This window comes from Copadichromis virginalis, linkage group LG3, assembly GCF_057382275.1.
Source record: "Copadichromis virginalis isolate Kocher_CV1m ecotype Utaka linkage group LG3, C_Virginalis_male_GT1.1, whole genome shotgun sequence".
NCBI classification, from domain to species: Eukaryota; Metazoa; Chordata; class Actinopteri; order Cichliformes; family Cichlidae; genus Copadichromis; species Copadichromis virginalis.
In genome coordinates this window covers 2,184,386-2,209,272 of record NC_140620.1, presented here as the reverse complement: position 1 = coordinate 2,209,272, position 24,887 = coordinate 2,184,386, and the positions used below count along the sequence as shown (strand labels likewise).

The 24,887-nt window shown below is 43.3% G+C and overlaps 1 protein-coding gene across 1 annotated transcript in view; it reads right to left on the bottom strand.

Moving 5' to 3' along the window:
- LOC146712273 (alpha-2-macroglobulin-like) overlaps window positions 1-23,962 on the bottom strand; it is a 34,202-nt gene extending 10,240 nt beyond the window's left edge. The window contains exons 1-23 of the mRNA XM_085451991.1: window positions 23,849-23,962; window positions 23,589-23,769; window positions 23,340-23,493; window positions 16,735-16,787; window positions 16,611-16,631; window positions 12,857-13,022; window positions 12,698-12,782; window positions 12,451-12,601; window positions 10,693-10,810; window positions 10,490-10,599; window positions 10,225-10,392; window positions 9,763-9,990; window positions 6,101-6,164; window positions 5,861-6,006; window positions 5,306-5,455; window positions 4,279-4,422; window positions 4,049-4,172; window positions 3,813-3,951; window positions 3,218-3,443; window positions 2,870-2,996; window positions 1,838-1,959; window positions 1,701-1,752; window positions 1,394-1,477 (exon numbers count right to left, since the gene is read on the bottom strand). Of these exons, the coding sequence (XP_085308117.1) occupies window positions 1,394-1,477; window positions 1,701-1,752; window positions 1,838-1,959; window positions 2,870-2,996; window positions 3,218-3,443; window positions 3,813-3,951; window positions 4,049-4,172; window positions 4,279-4,422; window positions 5,306-5,455; window positions 5,861-6,006; window positions 6,101-6,164; window positions 9,763-9,990; window positions 10,225-10,392; window positions 10,490-10,599; window positions 10,693-10,810; window positions 12,451-12,601; window positions 12,698-12,782; window positions 12,857-13,022; window positions 16,611-16,631; window positions 16,735-16,787; window positions 23,340-23,493; window positions 23,589-23,769; window positions 23,849-23,928 (2,893 nt within the window). The 5' untranslated portion in view covers window positions 23,929-23,962. The remainder of the gene's footprint in view (window positions 1-1,393; window positions 1,478-1,700; window positions 1,753-1,837; window positions 1,960-2,869; window positions 2,997-3,217; window positions 3,444-3,812; window positions 3,952-4,048; window positions 4,173-4,278; window positions 4,423-5,305; window positions 5,456-5,860; window positions 6,007-6,100; window positions 6,165-9,762; window positions 9,991-10,224; window positions 10,393-10,489; window positions 10,600-10,692; window positions 10,811-12,450; window positions 12,602-12,697; window positions 12,783-12,856; window positions 13,023-16,610; window positions 16,632-16,734; window positions 16,788-23,339; window positions 23,494-23,588; window positions 23,770-23,848) is intronic.
- Window positions 23,963-24,887: the final 925 nt, after the last annotated feature.

The window sequence follows — 24,887 nt, the reverse complement described above, 5'->3', positions numbered from 1 at the left end:
AAACATGTTTAATGAATCATTTTCATAACTTGAAATGCAAATAGAAAGAATAAAATTATGCACAAATTTTGCAAACAACAAAGTTATATGGTACTATTTACCTAAAAATGCAGCCCAGGCCTCAGGCGTTTTTACATAACCATTTAAATCTATTTACAGAACAATCAGTTCTGCATCAAATAAGAAGGCACACAAATGATTTGTGTTCAGTATAAGACAGAGGAGAACAGCACAGGCCTAAACCAGGTCTGACAGCAGGAGGAGCATATGTCCAGTTTTCCATGTGGGAACAGCGTTTACACTGGAATCTGCCTTTGACGGCGTTTTTGGAGCAAATGTGACATTCAGCAGTATAACTGACACACAATACAACACAATAACTACACAACACACTAACTACAGCCTCCAAACACGCTAAACGTCACTAATGTGTGACATATGAAAACTCGCTCTCTCTCTCTTTTGCTCGCTTTCCGTCACTACTAAAAATGCCGTTCTCCTTAAATAACCAAGCGTCACATGTTGCCATATCATTTTTTGATTGGCTGACATGGTAAACTCTAACACCAATGGGGAAGGAGTGTTTTTTATTTTTCTTTTTTCACGCACAAGCAGAGAGTGGTTGCTAGCGCTGTCTGTAGAAAACGCCGTTTTTACCGTTCTTCCTGCTGTAAACGCCACTGTTTTGTTCAGAAAAAAACTTTATGTATATTTTTTATCATAACTCTGGTTTTACGTGGTCCATCGACACAATTCAAGAACTGGTATATAGTCTGAAGTCCGTTACTTTCGACCAACAAAACAACCTGAAGAGTCGGTTGGGAGCTGAAAGAGCCGGCTCTTTTTAATGCGCCGAGCCGAAAGAGCCGGTTCTCCAACAAGAGAAAGAAATCCCCTCACTATCTTGTAGCTGTGTCGTCTTAAATTGGTCATGTGATTTTGACGTGTCGGCGCATACGTCGACCCCAGAGGGTTAAGATGGAAAATGATCCAGGACACCAGAAAGTGGTCGAGTCAAAATCTGGACTTAAATCCTACTGACATGATTCTGCATGACCAGAACGATTGCGCTGGAAAACCCTCTGGTGTGACTGGGCCAAAACTCAGCGTTTCAAACAACACTTATGACTAAAGCTAGACTGCAGTTCTTCCTGCACAGAATGGCACAAACAGCCTTTTTGGGGTCCATTTCTTTTTCACACAAGGCCAGGAAGACGTGGGTCTATCTATAAATGAAATCATCTTTTAAAAGCTGAATACGGTTTTTACTTTTACTTGAACATGACGTCTCTTTTATTTTCTGTTGTTTTCGTAATTTGCCTTTTTAACAAAGCTTTAACCTGCCATATTTTATTTGGCTGAATCAAAATTGAGATGAAATGATGAGGTTTACCCAGGACTGATACAGAAGTGCGGGCAGATCCTTCTATCACATTCTCAGGCAGATGTATCTCTGCTTCCTCCGTCAGCGGGCTTCCTGTGTACAGACACAACAAACGTCCAATCAGGAAGTCACGACTACAACAGTTACTGTCCAAAGTCACCAGGTGGCCTGATCTTCAGCACATATCGTTACATTTTGTGAAAGTAAAAGATGAAAATTTGGCACATTTTATGTACACAGTGCACTCCACTGCTAACTTTTAGCATTTAGGTCATTTCTTTATTTAAACTTTGTAACTGATGGAAATCATACTGACCTTTTGGACAAAGAAGCCAGTTGTATGTCTTTGTCGTCTCAGTTCCCTCGGCCTGAAGAAAAGTATCTTTAAAATGAGTAACAATTTAAATTTTATGAGTAAAAATGTTTTTCTCGTCTCGTATTTATGACACTGACCTTCACTATGAGAGATTTGGTGACCACGTCGATGCGACCTCTGTCTGGTACGCTCACAACCTCATTATCGCATGACACATGGGACGCTACGGCCTCAGCAGACACAGTCACATTCACAGCCCCTAAAAGCAGCAGCACAGGTCACCTTCTTTGTCTCTCCATTAAAATAAAGGTTACCGAGGTTATTTTACAGATTTTGTAGAAACTAGAAGGAAATGTGTTGGGACAAAAGGAGGCGGTTAACTGTGATCACACTAGATCTAAATCTAGATTTAATGTTGGTTCTAAATCGAAGGTAAGATCAATTACAATTGGAAATTTTACTGCATCAGGCATGAAAAACATGAGCTGAAAAAAACAGTCCAAAATGATGTCAGGGTTGCTGCTGAGTCCTGCTGGAGGCCAAAGTACTGCAAATCATAAGATCCATTTAAGATTAAGAAGAAATCATTTGCATGGCAATGCAACTGCAAACAGTCTGTTCTAATGATACTGTGCAAGGGAAGCATGCATAATGAATTGAAAGGAAGGTTTCAAAATGACTTGTAATTGGCTAAGACAGCTGCATTAAGTAAAGCATGAGGATGGAGGCAGCTGCTGCCCTCAGACTGGAGGTATAGACGTTCTGCCCCACTCCCTACAACCCCCACGTTTAGCCTTCCAAACACAGGGGTTATATTCTGGATTTGCAGCAGCATTTGACTGTCTACATGTCCTAGCTCTACACTGCACACTCACTGTCGTCTAATGCACACACAGCTTTCTAAATTCCATGAATATAGCTTATTGGGTCTCAGATTCTCTCATTTCATTATGATAACTTATATTTCAGCAGTATTTCTCACATAGTGTTTTTATAATTGCTCTTTATTGTTTTAATCTCATTTATTCTATTTAGCCATCTTATGTGGATTCTTTTTAAGTCACTTCCTGAGAGTTCACTTCCTGCTTCTGGGTGCTGCACTTGGGTCGTACTCAGCCTGCCACACAGCGGTTTCCTGGCAGTGTGGAGGACCAAAGCCTGATCCTCACCTAAGGCTGTTGGGATCATGGTCCACCTGAGGGTCTTGCGCTCGTTGGCACACAAACAGGATGTGTACAGATCACCAGAGAGAGGCGTGAGGGTGTAATCTGAGGACGGCCCAGGAGTGACAGTAACCTGTACGAGGAACACAGACATGGCTACATTTAAACCTGAGTTCAAAGCAGGGGCCCTTCAAGAACGGCCTGCATCCTGCATGGTTATATTGCCAAAGAAAAGATATTTTCTATTGTATTTTAATAACTATGATATAAATTTTGCTTAGAAAGTCATGTTTTCAGTATGGCTTTCCTTGGCTATGAACAGACATGTATCTAAACACTTTAATCATTCATTACCATGATGCAGCTGGTCAGGTAGTTAAAGACAGTCGCCCTCAGTTCAAAGTGCTCCCCCCGGATGATGGAGTAGGGCATGGTGAGTTCAAGGAAGAAAGGTTGGAAGACTTTCATTTCTTTACGAGGAGCCAAACCAAAACCCTGAGAGGACAAACAGAAAGCCTCCGTCTCCCAGGTGGTGATGGTGTCTGGGACAGTCAGGGACACGCCCCTTTTCCCATCGTCTCTGAAGCAGCAGATACACACAAACATATTCTGTAACACAATCAAACATGTTTTTATGTCTGTAAATTACTTGTATAACAGTGTAGTTACATCCTGCAGTGTGAATGACTTGTATATGTTGCATTGACAAAGTAAAAGAGCTCCACGGTGCTGATGACAGTGAAATAATGTATCCCACAAAACTTTAAATATGACAAAACATCAGCCTGAAGCATCAAAACATGCTCAAGAAAAAACTCACAATTATTCTATTTTCATCTTTTTCATGTGTGCAAAGACACAGCAGAAAGTTCACATGGGTTTCTAAATGTGATCGTATAAACTTTTTAAAATGGAATATGCACCAGATCTCTTCACAACAGATACTTACCCAACTTCCACCAGATCCCAGATCCACGTCTCAGGGAAGAAAGAGCGAGCTGTCACTATTAGTGGAGGAAGCTGCCCAGCAGATCCCAGACCAGGACTACTTAGTTGAATAGAATCATCTCCAAACCGGGGAGCCATAGCTAAATAAAAAAAGAAAAATTAATTTCCTGTTTTCTTTTTGGTAAATACAAAGCAAAATTTATAGCCAGACACAACACAAACAAGTGAATGATTCACCATAGTAGACATGAGGAGGGCCATCATAGTAGACACCAGGGCCTTGATGGTAGACTTTTCCTTTGAACTTGAGGCATGAAGGCAATCGAAAAAGCAAGTTTGTCGCCATCTTCAGTCCGACTTTCTACATATTTCAGCAGCACACAAAGATCAGCAAAAACTGGTGCAACAACAAAAACTATTGTATTTAGATTAAGTTTGACGGACTCACAGGTATACTTGTATTTTACCTGGAAAACTGCATAGGCGTCATTTTGCTCTTGACTGGGGTGCGGCAAAACATATCTTTTTGGTCTCACATTAAGGCAGTCTGTAGCATCATCAACCTCATACGGGATACCTGAGGATTTCTTGAGTGGGAGCAAGTCAAATATCTGAAAAGAAAAGTGCAGATCAGCAAAACCTCCAAACATTTATTGCCTGCCTGGTCACATTTGATCCACATGTGTTTTTTAACTCTTACCTGTAGTACTGGTGTAAATACAAGTACAGATTAGGCTCAAATCAATTGCTACATTATCTAAGAAGAATTCTGAAAAAATAAATAAATAAAAATGATCAAGTCAGCAGTAAGTGTTCGCAGATGTGAGGTGTTGTAGTTGAAGTATCTGTTTACCAAATGTTACAGAAGTTCTACAATTTTACTATAAACACCACATCGTTCTTAGTGACTTATATGGCTACAGTAAGTGTTCTCCATTTGAAGCTGTCTCTGTAGCTCCTTAAACTCACCAAGTATCACTTTTTCCAGGTTTTGCTGTATGTTTAACATCAACAAATACTCGTGTATTTGAGCAGTTTTGGTGCAAAGTTAAATTCTTCTCGAGTAAAGCAGACAGTGATTGGCAGGTCATACACTTGTTTGCATGGTTGAATTATTTGCTAAAAAAAAAAAGGTCATGATCCTGGATTTATCTCCATGTTGAAATATTAATTTGCTCAAAAGGAATTAATTTTATAAGATTAAAATATTGCTGTCTGCAACCACATGAGCAACAAGCATGGTACTTACTTACTCGCTAGAAAGACTGTCATCACAGACACATGCATTTGTAACCTTGTATTTTTTATACCAGTTTGCTTTAAGACAAACTCAGCATTTGACTGTTTAAAACACTTCAATGTACGACTGCCCAAAGAATACTTATCAGGACACAAGTACCGGAGCGAAGGCATGAGCTGCTGGTAACTCATGACACTACAGGCTCTGGAAATAAGGGATGTGTCCACCTCACTGGTGTTAATATCAGCAGTTACCTTATCTGCATCCAGAGTCTTCCCAGGCTCCTTGATGAGAACGCTCTTGTCGATGGCGCTCACACCACACAGAGAACGTGGCAGGGCCGTCACCTGCATGTTGGTCTCTTCACCTGGGACGGCTGAAGACGGTGAAAACTCCACTGACACCTGACACACACAAAACACCCGTAGAAGTTTAGTGACTGTGATGAGTCCCCACTCACAGCTGGCTAAATGAGCTGCTTCACTGTGGTGAGTGACAAATCATGAGTCCCATGTGATGGCTGTAGCCCACGTTGGACACTGTATGAACACTGTGTCAGTGTTAGATAGGTAGGACTTGCATCATCATTGAAAAAGTGCTTGTATAAATGGGAGTGAGCGGGTCATGAGGTCATATAAAGAAGCAATTTGAATCCTTAGGTAGAGTAGAAACAGCTGTGCAACAACCAGTCCATTTACTGATGCTAGAAATCCTCAGGTGATTTAGCCAACTGAATTTGACTTTGATTTGAACGACATGGCATGACTGCAGACACCAAACACACAGCACACCTCTAGAATTACACTCACCTTGTTGCTGAAGCATTTGTCAGTAGAGAAGTCAGCACTGTGGGCAATTACATCCTCACTTGGCAGGACGGCATAAGCCACAACCTGGAACTCTGGAGCCATCTCAGGAGACACTCTGACTTTAAAGGACACCTGGCCCTCATTCACTGAAACACAGGTCCAAACATGCATCCACAGATCAACAAAACAGACCAACGTCAATGCTTGGCTGTGGCATTTGTGGAAATATGGGAATTTTACCCGATCTATCTTGCACTTCAACCTGTGTTTGTCCTTGCATGGTGACTGCTCCTTTGGACAACACCTGGAAGACAGAAATCATTTAAAAACAAGAATGAACTAGCACTGATATCTGTGGACATCAGAGATGGGCAGTGACGCGTAATCTGATTACTTTTTTCAAGTAAAGTAAGGGATTACTATTGCAAAATCGGTAATTAGATTACCGTTACTTTCCCGTAGGAACGCTGCGTTACTGCGTTACTAAAACCGTGATTTTTTGCGAGAATGTTTCACGACAGTGACGTAAGCGAGTGCGCCGTTAGTGACAACAGCTGTGTGCAGATCAACAGTGGATCACATATTGATTGAGAGAGTATGAGCGTGCAGCGTTTAAAGCGTGGAAGTACTGGCCTTACTTTGAGTTTGATTCCATAAAAAGTGACAAAAACATTAGCGTCTGTTGTGCGTGGGAAGAAAACTTCTTTTTACAGCGAAAAAACCCCCTAAACTTCCAAACAAGCACCGAGTGCGCAACGACGTAATGGGAAACTCACAGAGAAACTCGCGGATTCTTTAACTGACCGCGGCACACCTGCACCAGGGTAAACCTCCGCCTATCGCAGTCCTGCTTTACAGGTGAAAATAGAGCAACAGGACCGCTGAGTCTTTGACTTTATTTATTTTCTGCTGTGTTTTACTTGCATCTATTTGAAAGACTGAGTGTAAACACAAAAAATATTTTATTTTATGTGCTGGAATGTGCAGAAAACAGGTTTAAATGTTGAACTAATTTCTTCCAGTCAGAGAATGTTGCATATAATTAAATTTTTGCTTGATGCATGAAGTTAAAAGATTAAAACTAATAAAACAAGTTTTAAAAAGAGAGACTTTTCCATTTGATTACATTTTGTATGATGGATTATGTAGAAAAAGTAGAATTGGGCTGAAAGATCTATCACTTTATCACCTATTCAGGTTGTAAATCGTGTTTTTAAAAAGTAACTAAGTAACTAAGTAATTAATTACTTTTTGGGGGAAGCAATCAGTAATTAGTTACTGATTACTTTTTTCAAGTAACTTGACCAACACTGGTGGATATACACTACCAGTTAAAAGTTTTGACACACCTTCTCATTCAGTGTTTTTTTAATTTTTATTTTAATACTTTCTACAATGTAGATGCATACTGAAGCAAAGAAAAGTATATAAATATCTCTAAATATGTTTTATGTTTTAGAGTCCTCAGAGCTGCCCTTTGCTTTACTGGCAGTGAATGGTAACGGTAAATGGACTGGTTCTTATATAGCGCTTTTCTACTCTTTCTGAGCACTCAAAGCCCTGTACACAACTTTGCTGCACAACAGTGCTGCAAACCCTCGCCTGACATGTTTCACCTCACAGGTGAGCCTTATCAGTGTCAATTGGTGGAATCTCCTGCCTTCTTAATGGGGTTGGGACCATCAGTTGTTTTGTGCAAAAGTCAGGTTGGTACACGGCTGACAGAACAGCTGACACAACTGTTAGAATTCATATTTGAATGTGTCCCCAGGTGCAGTCACAAAAACCATCAAGTGCTACGATGAAACTGGCTCACATGCGGACCGCCCCAGGAAAGGAAGGCCAAGGGTCACCTCTGCTGAGGATAAATTCATCAGAGTCACCAGCCTTAGAAATCACAAGTTAACAGCAGCTCAGATTAGAGTCCAGATAAATGCCACACAGAGTTCCAGTAGCAGGTAGTGATGGTAAATTTGATTCTTTTTGCTGAATCGAGTTTTAGTGAGTCACTCACCAAAGTGAATCGGGTGTTTTGAGTCATTTGAGTCACTGAGTCAGTTGACCAGAGAGTGCAAAAAATTTACATTTTCACTCAAACTTAATTTGTTTCCATTTTTTAGTAAATCCTACAGGTAAGATAAGTGATTGAAAAAGAAAAACAACCATTTTTATAGAGCAAAAAAGAGCAAAAAAAAAGATTTCTAAAGGTAACATTTATTTTATTTATTTTTATTTTATTTTATTAGTATTTTCCTCACGTGTTAGATATATATTTTCACATCTAAATGTCCACTGAGCTGTGAGCCAGGGGGCGGTAATGCGCCTTAACATTGGTTGCCAACCAAGCAGAAGAAGAAGCTGTGAGCCAGGAGGGAGGGGGTGAGTGAGTGAGTGATTCATTTATGCTACGATTCAGCCAAGAAACACAAGAAACGGACATTAGACCAGTGGAAATCTGTGCTTTGGTCTCATGAGTCCAAATTTGAGATCTTTGGTTCCACCTGACGTGTCTTTGTGCGACAGAGAAAAGGTGAATGGATGGTTTCTACATGCATGGTTCTCACTGTGAAGCATGGAGGAGGAGGTGTGATAGTGTGTGTGTGTGTGTGTGGGGGGGGGGGGGGCTTTGCTGGTGACACTGTTGGGGATTTATTCAAAACTGAAGGCACACTGAACCAGCATGGCTACCACAGCATCCTGCAGCCACATGCCATTGCATCATCTATTTCCCAACAGGACAACGACCCCAAACACACCTCCAGGCTGTGTGAGTGCTGTTTGACCAAGAAGGAGAGTGATGGCCTAGCCTCCACAGTCACCTGACTTAAACTCAAAGGAGATGGTTTGGGATGAGATGGACCACAAAATAGGCCAACAAGTGCTCAGCATTGTTCACCAAATGATTAAATATGTATTCATTCATTTTGATGTTTTGATGCCTTCAGTGAGAATCAATCGGAATAATTCAATTCAATTTATTTATACAGTACAAAATCAATAAAACTGTCACATCAAGGTGCTTTCTATTGTAAGGTAGACCCTACAATAAGATTAATAACAGGTATGATTAAATGCAGAGAGGTCTGTTAACACATAGTGAGTGAGAAAGGTGACTGGAAAGGAAACACTCAATGCATCATGGGAATCCCCCGGCAGCCTACATCTATTGCAGCATAACTAAGGGAGGATTCAGGGTCACCTGGTCCAGCCCTAACTATATGACAGGACATTGGCCAATCAGATGAAAGGAAGAAAAATAGGGTCAAAATTTGTACTTGTAACTTGAAACTTGAGTGCAGAGTTTCTCACGTACACAAATTCTTTTTTATGCACACATAAATTCTTTTTACACATACAAATCCTGAGAATCCTAAGATGCACAAAACAAAGGATTAGAAAAATAAAACAGAAAATAACTAAACGTGGAGTCACTAAAAGACGAGACTTGAAAAGTGCAGGGGAAACACAGGGAAAGCATGATTAACTGAGAACAGAAATGACAAAATCTACGAAGGCCTAAGAATATAAATACTTAGCAGAGAGAGAAAACTAAGGATATCATGAACAAAGGACCAAACACTGAGGCTAATTACTAAGCTGACAGAAAATGATGAGGGACAAAGCACAGGGACCAGACCTGAGGTCTGTGGAACCAGCTTCCACTTTGGATTCAGGAGACAGACGCCCTCCGAGTTTTAAGTTTAGGCTTTTTCCTTTTTGCTAAAGCATATAGTTTGGGCTGGATCAGTATTTATGCTGAAATAGATTGAAGCTGCTGGATTCTCATGATGGACTGAAAGTTTCTTCTTCAGTCATGATGGGCATTACAACAGTAGTTTTTTAGCAAACACACAAAAAGTCTGGTCATGTTCAACTTTGTAGTAAACCCAGAGATAACTCACCAGATAAATGACATCCACAGACCCCGGAGACTCTCCCACTATAGTGTAGTTTACTGATACGTCTTCTTCTGCGTCACAGGACACTGCTTTATCCTTCTTCTGTACCTCTAGAGAGCTGATTGTTTTAATATCGGGAGAAGACGGCTGGGACATGGATAATGTGTGAAATCCCCTGTCATAGTATGCAGTTCTATATCCTGGGTTGCCCACTGTTGGTGTCAGGCTTGCCTAGTTGGGGATAGGAAACAAAAATTTAAAAACTTGATCTACAAATAACATTGGACAACGAGACTTTATAAGCAAGGCAAAGGTGGAGGAAGATGAGTCATAAACTGTTTCAGGATTGCAGCTTCCTACTGTGGGAGGTATTTGGACATTTGCAGCCTATCACAAACCAATTGTGGCTTCAGGCTGCTGTCATGGCTGCATTAAATTACACATTGTTTCCGTGTGTCAGCTCACATGGAGTTGGATATCCTGGTCAAAGTTATCAGTGCTGAAAGAAAATGAGGCCACACCGTTGCTGTCAGTTGTCAGATTTTGTAGTGAGCGTGCTTGCCACATTCGTCCCGTGAACAGGTAGACCGGTGCGTCACAAACTGGTGTATTATTGTGGTACACTGCTCTGACCTGTTGAAGAACACAATGCTCTATCAATGGAAAATACAAACAATTTAAATGTGCTTTGCTACGACAAACTGAGCTGAAAACAACATGTTAGGCTTACTTTTCCTTCCACATTAGATCCCCGTTCCCAAACCTTGGGCACGTTAATGAAAGACACTTTTCCAAGGATGTAAGAAATCGTGACTCTCTTCTCTTGAGGGAGTGAAACACCTGAATGTAAAAACTTTCATGTTACAATCCTGTGAATGCCTTTTTGGTTAAACATACATTGATGTGTCATTTTAAAGGAATAACACAACTTGCCTGTTCCCTCTTCTTCCACTTTGGCCCTGATATCCAGAACATCTTGAAGCACCTTTTGGTCCATTTTAGTAAAAATTGACATGTTGAAGGAAAAAGTTGCACAGCCAGTCTTGTCTGCCTGGAAAGAGCAATAAAGAAAGAAAATCACTAATACAAGAATAAACCAAAATTAGAATCAAATCTCATTCACAGTCTAATCTATAAAATATATTAAATGTTCAAACTAGAGAGGAGTCATGAAAGACTTGAGCTCATTTAGAATTTGATGAAAGCAATATGGTTTAAAAATGCAGGGTGGGGGGACAAAAGTCTGGAGGGGTCAGTTGTACTAAACATAAACAGCTGAAGGAACATTTTGCAACTGATTATGTTACCTGGCAACAGATCATTCAGATTAATGTGTATAAAAAGATCATCATAGAGAGACAGAGTTTCTCACAAATACAGACGGGCGGAGGTTTACAAATCTGCAACAGACTGTGTCTACAAATTGTAGAACAATGACAGAATAATTTCATTAATGTAAAATTATCAAGACGGGGAATATCTCATCATCTGCAGCGCACAATGTCATCAAAACATGCAAAGGATAAGGCTGAAATCCACTATCAGATGCAGTCTCCAGGTCCTTGGGCAGCAATGCATGAAAAACTGTCATCATTCTGCCACTCAGATCACTGCATGGCCTCAGGAGCACTTCCACAAATCAATATCTGCGCACAAAGTTCAAAAGTCAAATGTGAATGCGAACTGGAAACGCTGCATTCTTTTCTGGGCAAAAGCTCATTTAAAACGACAAACACTGCTCTGTGCTCAGATGAATCGAAATCTGAAATTCTTTTTGGAAAAAACAGACGCTGTATCCTCCACAACATCCCAAACATCCTGTCGAGCTGGGCCTGTATAGCAGTATGATGGTATCACCTCACAAAACCACTGTATCGTTTAAATTTCCCAGCAGCATCTCATTTACATCCTCAAAATCTCAGTACTACCATATATATGTTATACAGTACTGTGAAAAAAATCTTCACCCAACCACCCTTTTTTTTGTTTGTTGGCTTCCAAAGAGCCAAACTTTGTTAATTTCTTCCTGCTTGAGCAGTTTTTGTTTAGACTTTGGCTGCTTTTACATTCATTTCCAGTTCAGTCCCCATACCTGATCATTTCTAGAGAAAGCTTTTTTTCTTTCATTCCTTTATTTGCATCAGGTACTTTATGTTGACCTATGAACCATCCAAGCACAACAAGGACACCTGCCTCAAGGGATTATTGTTTCTACACATAACAGACAACTTAGCAGACAACCAGTTTGAACTTGTATCACATTGTTGAGCAGCCTGTTGCAAAAGCACATCCTTTATTCCCATGTCCTTCTTTGAATCTAACAATGGGGTTTGAACTCATGGAAGCTTGCCTGAGAGACTTCAGGCTGTATTTCTATTTGTGTTTGCATGTTTCAGTAAACCCTGTAGCTATTCATTCTGCTTGTGTCAGTGTAACAGTCTGAAATTGTATTCTCTTGTGTGTCAGACATAATGAAACACACCACTTGCCTTAGCTCACGGCTCAATGAAGGCACATAACCCAGTATGTGACATATGAGACAATGAAACTGTAGTGAAAAAAAGTAAAGAGGACACACGGCGCCAGCTTAACTGAGTACAGCAGGCAACCCGTGTGCCGTAATGCTAATGCAGTGGCCTGAATGTACCCAAAGTATCAGGGAATAAAAGAGAAATGAAGCCATAACTGTACCTGCTTTGTCTCTGTGTGGCAGGAGCCACCCATCTGCAATAGGGCCAAAAGATCGTAATCGTGCGACGATATACCAAAACCTCTATACAAATTAATAGGTCTGCACACATTGACTGTAACACGTCCTGGTACAGGCTGTCCATACGTGTACCTGTTTTAAGAAAAATAAGTAAACATTATGAGTCATTTGCTCTCCAAACTCCAGATTTTACAACACATAATTTGTCCTGAAAGAACTTTTCCTTACTTTGCACACACTTTAGCTTCAATGTCTTCCTTCCCAATACTCACTTCTTCAGATATATTTACTGTCACATCAAATTTGGGTAAAACTGGGGGAAATATGAATGTCAGCATTTGCACTCCATTACAACAAAGAATTTAAGAATAAATAAGACTGACTTACCATATTTCTCCACTTTGAAGTTGTGAGATATTTTCCTCTCACCCATTGACACAATGATCTGGTACGGTCCCTCAGGGGCCTCAGCATCCAAGGAGTAAGAAAGCTGCAGTATTCTGCTATTGGATGTTTCATTTAGCCACTGTCCAATCCTGTTACTGTGAGGATCCTGTTAAATCAAGTGACAGTGACAGCTACTACACATAGTAGTAGCTCAGTGTTCCAACATTTGAAAGAAAGGACTGCTCTCACAGCTAGAGATTGACGAGGTATAGCTTGAAACCTGGATCCCCCGTAGCCAGTTACCAAGATTACGTGAAGTACACTCAGAAGGTCTGCTGGATGATGTTAATGCAGCATTACGGACAATACCTACAACCACGATTACCAACACTAACAAGCTGATCTACAATACGGCAGCAGTGATCAGTGAGATGCTTGGCTACAAGTTGAACAGCCACAAGGGGCAGTACCCTCCATGGAGAAGGAGGCTAGAGGGCAAGATCAAAGTAGCACGGAGGGAGGTTAGCCAACTAACGGAGTTGCAGAAAGGTGCGACAAAGAAGGTGCATAAGAAATACAGCAAACTGTCCATACCTGAGGCCTTGGAAACTGCCAAGCAAAGACTCACAGCCTTGGCCACCCGCTTGAGGAGGTACACTAGAGAGATAGAAGGCAGGAGAATAAACCACCTGTTCTCCACAGAACCAGCAAAGGTGTACTCTCAGTGGCAAGGGAACAATAAGAGAACAGCACCACCAAGGCTGGAGACGGAGCAATACTGGAAGAGCATATGGGAGAAGGACGCAACCCATAACGGCAATGCTCAGTGGCTAGTGGATCTGAGGGCAGACCACAGCGACCTCCCTGAACAGGGTCCAGTAACCATCACAGTGGCAGATATCCAAGAAAGGGTCTCCAGTATGAAGAGTTGGACAGCACCAGGGCCCGACATGGTTCACGCCTACTGGCTGAAGAAGCTGACTGCACTCCACGAGCGTCTGGCAGCACAAATGAACCAGCTGCTAGTTAACGAGAGACACCCGGAATGGCTAACCGAAGGTCGGACGGTCCTGATCCCCAAGGACCCCAAGAAGGGACCGGTCCCATCCAACTACCGACCAATAACCTGCCTCAGTACTACATGGAAGCTCCTGTCAGGCATCATATCGGCTAAGATGAACAGGCACATGGGTCAATACATGAGTGGGACACAGAAAGGAATTGGCAAGAATACCAGAGGCGCAAAACACCAGCTACTGGTAGACAGAACAGTCAGCCGAGACTGCAAGACCAGACTGACCAACCTGTGCACTGCCTGGATTGATTACAAGAAGGCCTATGACTCAATGCCCCAAAGCTGGATACTGGAATGCTTAGAATTGTACAAGATCAATGGGACCCTAAGAGCCTTCATCAGGAACTCAATGGGGATGTGGCGTACAACACTAGAGGCCAACTCCAAGCCCAAAGCACAAGTCACCATCAAGTGTGGGATCTACCAAGGAGATGCTCTGTCCCCACTGCTGTTCTGCATAGGCCTGAACCCCCTCAGTGAGATCATTAACAAGACTGGCTACAGATACCGACTACGGAATGGAGCAGTTGTCAGCCACCTCCTGTACATGGATGACATCAAGCTGTATGCCAAGAGTGAACGAGACATCGATTCACTGATCCACACTACCAGGCTATACAGCAATGACATTGGAATGTCGTTCGGACTGGAGAAGTGTAGTCGGATGGTAACAAAGAGAGGGAAGGTAGTCAGAACTGAGGGGATTGAACTACCAGAAGGCAACATTGCAGACATAAAGGACAGTTACAAGTACCTGGGGATCCCGCAGGCAAATGGGAACCATGAAGAGGCCGCTAGAAAGGCTGCAACCACCAAGTACCTGCAGAGGGTCAGGCAAGTCCTGAGGAGTCAGCTGAATGGTAAGAACAAGATCCGGGCCATCAACATGTACGCCCTGCCCGTGATCAGGTACCCTGCTGGGGTAATAGGCTGGCCAAAGGAGGAGATAGAAGCCACTGACATAAAGACAAGAAAGCTCCTTACCATGCATGGAGGGTTTCACCCCAAGTCCAGCACCCTGAGGCTGTACGCTAAGCGGAAGGAAGGGGGCCGGGGACTGGTGAGTGTCAGCACCACAGTCCAGGATGAGACAACGAACATCCACGAATACATTGGGAAGATGGCCCCAACTGACCGAGTGCTCAGTGAATACCTCAGGCAGCAGAAACCCAAGAAAGAGGAGGGAAACGAGGAACCATCATGGAAGGACAGGCCCCTGCACGGTATGTACCACCGGCAGATAGAGGAGGTGGCTGATGTCCAGAAATCCTACCAGTGGCTGGACAAAGCTGGACTGAAAGACAGCACAGAGGCACTAATCATGGCAGCACAAGAACAAGCTCTGAGTACAAGATCCATAGAGGCTGGGGTCTATCACACCAGGCAAGACCCCAGGTGCAGGCTGTGTAAAGATGCCCCAGAGACAATCCAGCACATAACAGCAGGGTGCAAGATGCTAGCAGGCAAGGCATACATGGAACGCCATAACCAAGTGGCCGGCATAGTGTACAGGAACATCTGTGCCGAGTATAACCTGGAAGTCCCGAGGTCAAAATGGGAGATGCCCCCAAGGGTGGTGAAGAATGACCGAGCTAAGATCCTGTGGGACTTCCAGATACAGACGGACAAAATGGTGGTGGCTAACCAACCGGACATAGTGGTGGTAGACAAACAGAAGAAGACGGCCGTAGTGATCGATGTAGCGGTTCCGAATGACAGCAATATCAGGAAGAAGGAACACGAGAAGCTGGAGAAATACCAAGGGCTCAGAGAAGAGGTCGAGAGGATGTGGAGGGTGAAGGTAATGGTGGTCCCCGTGGTAATCGGAGCACTAGGTGCGGTGACTCCCAAGCTAGGCGAGTGGCTCCAGCAGATCCCGGGAATAACATCGGAGATCTCTGTCCAGAAGAGCGCAGTCCTGGGAACAGCTAAGATACTGCGCAGGACCCTCAAGCTCCCAGGCCTCTGGTAGAGGACCCGAGCTTGAAGGATAAACCGCCCGCAGGGGCGTGCTGGGTGTTTTTTTTATATATATATATATATCGTTTCCCTTGCCTCTAAAATGACAACAATGCCAATGAAAAGGCAGGTGTAAAAACACAATAATTCTTTTGAACATTTGTTTATTTGTTCATTTTCTATAATACCAATGAAAGGAATAATAAGCTGGTAAGGCCATTGTCAGCTATGAGTCACAGGGAGCTAGCTTTCTAACTTTACTGGCAGTGCAAAGTTGTGGTGACAGCAGGACTTGACTGGGAATCTGGCATTCTGGACATTTTCCTGTTGGCTGTAAGACCAGTACAACTCTTTGTTGTCAATATCATTATACAGGCTTAAAGACTGGCTGGAATGGCAGCTGCACCTGACCCTACGAGCGCTGGCAGCAATCTCTCTGGTGTATTTTTTTGAACACTACTTTTCACTTTTACTTAATAATATTTTAAAGTAATGCTACTCTTACTTGAATAACATTTTTGGATACTCGACCCACCTCTGTATATATGCAACCCAATTTGTCCAGTTTTGAAACTGTCAGTGACCTGGAGTAATACTGCAGAAGCAGTGTGTACATAAGCAGTGAGCAGGGAACAATCAAGTCTGACTCCATGTGTTCAGCATTGTGTTGATGCATTTACAGCAGAAGTAAAAAAACCTTTTCTGGAGATATTCTCTTACCTGAAGTTCAATGACATCATACTGAAAGAAAGAACCAAAGACAGGTGGAGTTAAGAAATTGTTGTGTAAATCACTGCATCTCAATTCTAAACAGCATCATTAATAACACTGTTCAAAAACTCACCAGCTGATTGGCCGGTCGCATCTTATTATCCATCGCAACGACTCTGAAATTCACTGTGAGAAAAATTTTAAAGAGATTGTGTCTCTGTTTCTCTCCTTATACTTTAAAACAAAGGTCCATTAGGGTTGGGGCCATGACTGCTAAAATTAACAAAATAAACACTTAATTACATTACTAATTAAAATGGAAATAATTAATTAAATATCTAAACAATTTTATTATTAATTAAATTATGTATTTTGAGTTTCAATTTTCAATTAAATATTTCATGGTTGCTGTGCTGCAGTGCATCGTGATCTGTCACTGCAGCTTATCAACAAACACAACATCTGATTTTTACCCTACACAGCAAGTCAATACAGATCTCAGATAAGGGACTGATATGAATTGGTGGTTATGTGGACAGACCGACCAAATGCTTGAAGGTTGCACTACATAAAAATAATAAAATCATATTTGGTGACACGGCAAGTATTTTAAAATATTTCTTGTGGTGTAGCTCCATCAGGTCCGAATGGCTGTGTGCATTAAGCAGGGCACACTAAATAAACAGACACCCGGCCAAAGCATTAAATTGTCTGTGTCCCTGAGTTTGATGGGTGACAGATAAAACTGATTAATGAACACAAAATAATTAATTAAATTGAAAACCAATAATTGGACAATGAAATAATTAACTATCCTTGTAAATAATCAAAATGAGAAAAAATGAATTGAATATATAAAAAGATCATTAAATATGTGCTGGAAACTGGAAATCAGAAATAAAAACCTAAATGTGTGTTGGTGTACGCTCAATTATCCAGGTAAGTAAATCTCCAAAAGTTGATTCTGTTCATCTGGACGTTTTCAGTGGAGAAATTGATCCAGGTGACTTCTTCAATCTCAGCTGACTGCAAGTTTCCCCAATCTTATAAACAGTACATTTGCATAATGACTGAAACCAGCCCACTGAAGGAACAATCTGCCGTTCGCTACATGGAAGAAGTGCAAAGCAGAGCTCTGGTATCGCACCCTGGCTGGAACAAAACAAAGTCACTGGTTCAGGGTTTCCCCACTGAAAACATCCAGATGAAAAGAAACTTTTTGAGATCATTCAAATAACTTATTACATTATTTAAATGAAATCACTGATATTTAATTAATGTATATACATACATACATATATATATATATATATATATATATATATATATATATATATATATATATATATATATTTTTTTTTTTTTTTTTAGACTACACGCCTTTGGAGCAGAGGATCGCAAGTTCAATTCCTGCCTGGGGCGTCTGTATCCAGTAAGGGTCCTAAGGCTAGACCCCCTATCCTAAGCGAGCCTACCGCAGACATGAGCGAGACAGATAAATATGAAGGCATGCCGGCTCGGACGTCGCCCGGATCAACAAGGTCCGCGTCAGGTGTTGAGGAACCAGGGCACCCTGATGACAAGTGGGCTACTGGAACAAGAAGGCATCGGTGGGCAAGAGACGAAAACAGGGCGTTGTTGGAATGCTACTACGCAAGTAACCTTGGCGGAAGGGGCTACATGAATAGGATGACGGACCTATGGATTCTTCGATACCCAACATCCACAATGACGGCGAAACAACTAGTAGCTCAGTGTTCCAACATTCGAAAGAAGGGACTGCTATCACAGCTAGAGATTGACGAGGTACAACATAAATGCTACGGCAAGGAGGAGTCAGGACACCAGGTCACCCCCACCCGAGATTGGGTACATAGCCCCAAGTGCGATAGGAGAAGGATCGTTGAGTGCGAGAGGAACTGACCTAAAAAATAGGATCATGGCCAAGCTTGAAACCTTGGTTACCAAGATTACGTGAAGTACCTCCAGAAGGTCTGCTAGATGATGTTAATGCAGCACTACGGACGATACCTACAACCATGATTACCAACACTAACAAGCTGATCTACAATACGATCAGTGAGATGCTTGGCTACAAGTTGAACAGCCACAAGGGGCAGTACCCTCCATGGAGAAGGAGGCTAGAGGGCAAGATCAAAGTAGCACGGAGGGAGGTTAGCCAACTAACGGAGTTGCAGAAAGGTGCGACAAAGAAGGTGCATAAGAAATACAGCAAGCTGTCCATACCTGAGGCCTTGGAAACTGCCAAGCAAAGACTCACAGCCTTGGCCAGCCGCTTGAGGAGGTACACTAGAGAGATAGAAGGCAGGAGAATAAACCACCTGTTCTCCACAGAACCAGCAAAGGTGTACTCTCAGTGGCAAGGGAACAATAAGAGAACAGCACCACCAAGGCTGGAGACGGAGCAATACTGGAAGAGCATATGGGAGAAGGACGCAACCCATAACGGCAATGCTCAGTGGCTAGTGGATCTGAAGGCAGACCATAGCGACCTCCCTGAACAGGGTCCAGTAACCATCACAGTGGCAGATATCCAAGAAAGGGTCTCCAGTATGAAGAGTTGGACAGCACCAGGGCCCGACATGGTTCACGCCTACTGGCTGAAGAAGCTGATTGCACTCCACGAGCGTCTGGCAGCACAAATGAACCAGCTGCTAGTTAACGAGAGACACCCGGAATGGCTAACCGAAGGTCGAACGGTCCTGATCCCCAAGGACCCCAAGAAGGGACCGGTCCCATCCAACTACCGACCAATAACCTGCCTCAGTACTACATGGAAGCTCCTATCAGGCATCATATCGGCTAAGATGAACAGGCACATGGGTCAATACATGAGTGGGGCACAGAAAGGGATTGGCAAGAATACCAGAGGCGCAAAACACCAGCTACTGGTAGACAGAACAGTCAGCCGAGACTGCAAGACCAGACTGACCAACCTGTGCACTGCCTGGATTGATTACAAGAAGGCCTATGACTCAATGCCCCACAGCTGGATACTGGAATGCTTAGAATTGTACAAGATCAACAGGACCCTAAGAGCCTTCATCAGGAACTCAATGGGGATATGGCGTACAACACTTGAGGCCAACTCCAAGCCCAAAGCACAAGTCACCATCAAGTGCGGGATCTACCAAGGAGATGCTCTGTCCCCACTGCTGTTCTGCATAGGCCTGAACCCCCTCAGTGAGATCATTAACAAGACTGGCTACGGATACTGACTACGGAATGGAGCAGTTGTCAGCCACCTCCTGTACATGGATGACATCAAGCTGTATGCCAAGATGTCTAAATGACTCGGGTAAAGTTTGTAGCATGCGTGCTTGTTGTTTTTGTCTGCTTCCACTTGTCTTTGCACTAGGATGATGTCGGCGTAAATGTGCAGTCATATTCGTTGTGTTCCCACTAGTGCTGTCAGCGTTAATCTGAAATGACGTTAAAGCCACAACACGGCAAATCTCTGTTAACGACCTACCGCGTTCGACTACTCCACCTAGGCTGCACTGTCGAGCGCAGATCCACTGAGCTCTCAACACAGACAGCGTCCTCAGAAGAAAAGTTGATAAAATAAATTGAAATTTTGTATATGCGTACCGAACCGAAAGCACTGTATCGAACGGTTCAATATCGATACAGGTATTGTTGCACCCCTAATATATATATATATATATATTCCTTTTTTTCGTCTCTTGCCCACCGATGCCTTCTTGTTCCAGTAGCCCACTTTTCGTCAGGGTGCCCTGGTTCCTCAACACCTGACGCGGACCTTGTTGATCCGGGCGACGTCCGAGCCGGCATGCCTTCATATTTATCTGTCTCGCTCATGTCTGCGGTAGGCTTGCTTAGCATAGGGGGTCTAGCCTTAGGACCCTTACTGGATACAGACGCCCCAGGCAGGAATCGAACTTGCGATCCTCTGTTCCAAAGGCGTGTAGTCTAACCACTACGCTATCCAGCTGACATGGTTCACGCCTACTGGCTGAAGAAGCTGACTGCACTCCACGAGCGTCTGGCAGCACAAATGAACCAGCTGCTAGTTAACGAGAGACACCCGGAATGGCTAACTGAAGGCCGGACGGTCCTGATCCCCAAGGACCCCAAGAAGGGACCGGTCCCCTCCAACTACCGACCAATAACCTGCCTCAGTACTACATGGAAGCTCCTGTCAGGCATCATATCGGCTAAGATGAACAGGCACATGGGTCAATACATGAGCGGGACACAGAAAGGAATTGGCAAGAATACCAGAGGTGCAAAACACCAGATACTGGTAGACAGAACAATCAGCCGAGACTGCAAGACCAGACTGACCAACCTGTGCACTGCCTGGATTGATTACAAGAAGGCCTATGACTCAATGCCCCACAGCTGGATACTGGAATGCCTAGAATTGTACAAGATCAATGGGACCCTAAGAGCCTTCATCAGGAACTCAATGGGGATGTGGCGTACAACACTAGAGGCCAACTCCAAGCCCATAGCACAAGTTACCATCAAGTGCGGGATCTACCAAGGAGATGCTCTGTCCCCACTGCTGTTCTGCATAGGCCTGAACCCCCTTAGTGAGATCATTAACAAGACTGGCTACGGATACCGACTACGGAACGGAGCAGTTGTCAGCCACCTCCTGTACATGGATGACATCAAGCTGTATGCCAAGAGTGAACGAGACATCGATTCACTGATCCACACTACCAGGCTATACAGCAATGACATTGGAATGTCGTTTGGACTGGAGAAGTGTAGTCGGATGGTAACAAAGAGAGGGAAGGTAGTCAGAACTGAGGGGATTGAACTACCAGAAGGCAACATTGCAGACATAGAGGACAGTTACAAGTACTTGGGGATCCCGCAGGCAAATGGGAACCATGAAGAGGCCGCTAGAAAGGCTGCAACCACCAAGTACCTGCAGAGGGTCAGGCAAGTCCTGAGGAGTCAGCTGAATGGTAAGAACAAGATCCGGGCCATCAACACATACGCCCTGCCCGTGATCAGGTACCCTGCTGGGGTAATAGGCTGGCCAAAGGAGGAGATAGAAGCCACTGACATAAAGACAAGAAAGCTCCTTACCATGCATGGAGGGTTTCACCCCAAGTCCAGCACCCTGAGGCTGTACGCTAAGCGGAAGGAAGGGGGCCGGGGACTGGTGAGTGTCAGCACCACAGTCCAGGATGAGACAAGGAACATCCAAGAATACATTGGGAAGATGGCCCCAACTGACCGAGTGCTCAGTGAATACCTCAGGCAGCAGAAACCCAAGAAAGAGGATGGAGACGAGGAACCATCATGGAAGGACAGGCCCCTGCACAGTATGTACCACCAGCAGATAGAGGAGGAGGCTGATATCCAGAAATCCTACCAGTGGCTGGACAAAGCTGGACTGAAAGACAGCACAGAGGCACTAATCATGGCAGCACAAGAACAAGCTCTGAGCACAAGATCCATAGAGGCTGGGGTCTATCACACCAGGCAAGACCCCAGGTGCAGGCTGTGTAAAGATGCCCCAGAGACAATCCAGCACATAACAGCAGGGTGCAAGATGCTAGCAGGCAAGGCATACATGGAACGCCATAACCAAGTGGCCGGCATAGTGTACAGGAACATCTGTGCTGAGTACAACCTGGAAGTCCCGAGGTCAAAATGGGAGATGCCCCCAAGGGTGGTGGAGAATGACCGAGCTAAGATCCTGTGGGACTTCCAGATACAGACGGACAAAATGGTGGTGGCTAACCAACCGGACATAGTGGTGGTAGACAAACAGAAGAAGACGGCCGTAGTGATCGATGTAGCGGTTCCGAATGACAGCAATATCAGGAAGAAGGAACACGAGAAGCTGGAGAAATACCAAGGGCTCAGAGAAGAGCTCGAGAGGATGTGGAGGGTGAAGGTAACGGTGGTCCCCGTGGTAATCGGAGCACTAGGTGCGGTGACTCCCAAGCTAGGCGAGTGGCTCCAGCAGATCCCGGGAATAACATCGGAGATCTCTGTCCAGAAGAGCGCAGTCCTGGGAACAGCTAAGATACTGCGCAGGACCCTCAAGCTCCCAGGCCTCTGGTAGAGGACCCGAGCTTGAAGGATAAACCGCCCGCAGGGGCGTGCTGGGTGTTTTTTTTTTTTTTTTATATATATATATATAATTTATTTAAATTGAATTGGTATCACTAATTTATATTTTAATTAACAAGACATTTCATTTATTGTCTAATTATGTGTTTCATACATTTTGGCACCCGTGGCCCTCCACTTTGGTGCTTTAAATTCCATGTTTGAACATAATTTAATTGTGAACAATAAAACTATTAAGGATAAAACCATTAAACTTTCACATAAAATGAATTTGACTCTAATCGGGGACAGATGGTACAAACAATAAATCATGTCTGAGTGATATAATATGGACTTTGCCCTTTGGGGGGAGTCATGCACTCTGAGTATTCTGCATGTTTTATTTTGCATTACTGTGAATTTTTAAAATAGTTATATTCAAAGATGGACTCAGATTTCAAAGTGCGAACAAATATTTCGGTCGATGGACCGTATTAAATATCTTGAAAAGCGTTTGCTAAATGAAGCACAACTTTCACATCAATCATTGCATGTGTGTCCAAATTTTGGACCATAAAACTTGTTACACAAATTGGAGATGGTGGAGCAGCTGGCTCATGATGTTGGAATTTGAATGAACTACATGTCTTATATAACATAACAGCACATTGTTACCTTTTTGTCCAGGGAGGTAGATGGGTTTGTCTGTTTGGATGAATGTGACGGGATCAGACGCTCGGATCATCACTTTTCTGACTTGTTTGGAGTAAAATGTGTCTCCTCGTACCTCCACCTGAAAATGTTGCACCTCCTTTTGTACCAAAGGAGCCTGAGACAGTGGGATATTTAGATAGTCATTAAAGCCTATAATGCTTACGATAACAACTAACACACACTTTGTGTGTGAAAGTGCTGGTTGCCAACCTCAAACTGAACACAGTTTTGAAAGGCCTCATTTGACGTATGCGTGAATAAGGTTGTGTTCTTCTCTCGGGACATCAAAGTGACAGTCATGACCAGAGTCCCACTGGGCTGTCGGAGAGTTGCACAGAATTTGGCCTCAGCTCCAGCTTCAATAACTGCAGGAATGGCCACCAGGTACTGGCTGCATACAGCATCACACATACAGCAGTTACTGCAGTGAACAACTCACACAGACAAAAACACGCTGAAGACAAACTCACGGTTCAGCCACCGCTTGATCCACACGTATCCAGCTCAGGAGGACACACAGAGTGCAGCTCAGGATCCAGAGACGGCCCATGACTGGTTGTGATCGTTCTCAGTGTCAGCTTCGGCTAAATATCGGCTGATCGTCCCCACCCACATAACAGCCACGTGTTTGAAACGCACTCATGTACTCTGATCTCCACAAAGTCAATCACTTACACATTTACAAAATCCCAATCCTGCTTTCAGCACTGAACACTAAACTATAGACAACAGTAAAGCTTGTTGTTCAGTGTAAAACATTACAGTAACATACAGTGCTCCGAGGTGATGTTTCTAAATCAGCTCAGAGTTTAATTCGGCTGTTACAAAATATTATTTCTATTCTGTATGTGTCCATGTTTGTCTTAACACCAGTGCTGGGATATCCCACTGTAGTGTGTAACTACTGATATTCTCTAAAATCACTGGGCGTTACAGTAAGTGTAGCCACCAACAGTGCCCTTTACCCAGCGTGGGATGTCTGACTGCCATGTTTTTGACTTTATTTCTCAGGAAAGACTAAACAAACGTTTGTGTAGTGATAACAGGCTCAAACACAACGGATGGATTCATCAGTGATGTCACAGACTGCTATATTTGCTTAAAAGACAAAAATCACAATGTTTCTGTCCAAATTAAAAATGAAACATGTTAAACAGCTTTTGTTGCACTTTAGTAAACAACACAGATCAAACTTCAGCCCACTGAAATAACTGCAGTGACAGTCACACTGCTGAGTGTGGAGGGATTTCTGGTCTGGTTTTTAAACTGTAACATTGCTGAGAATGAGTCATTATCTCTGACCCTCTGGACCCAGCAGTATTACCCCATGTTATTCTATTTGTCTTCATTGATTTGCCTTTACGGGAAAAGGGTTTTTGTTTGTTCTGTCTCACTAAGGGGCTGTGGGGGGGGGGGGGGGGGGGGGGGCATGCTTTACACACATACAGATGTGTTAATCCATAAATGTTAATACAGTTTGTTAATACTTGTTAACAAATGCAAAAAATA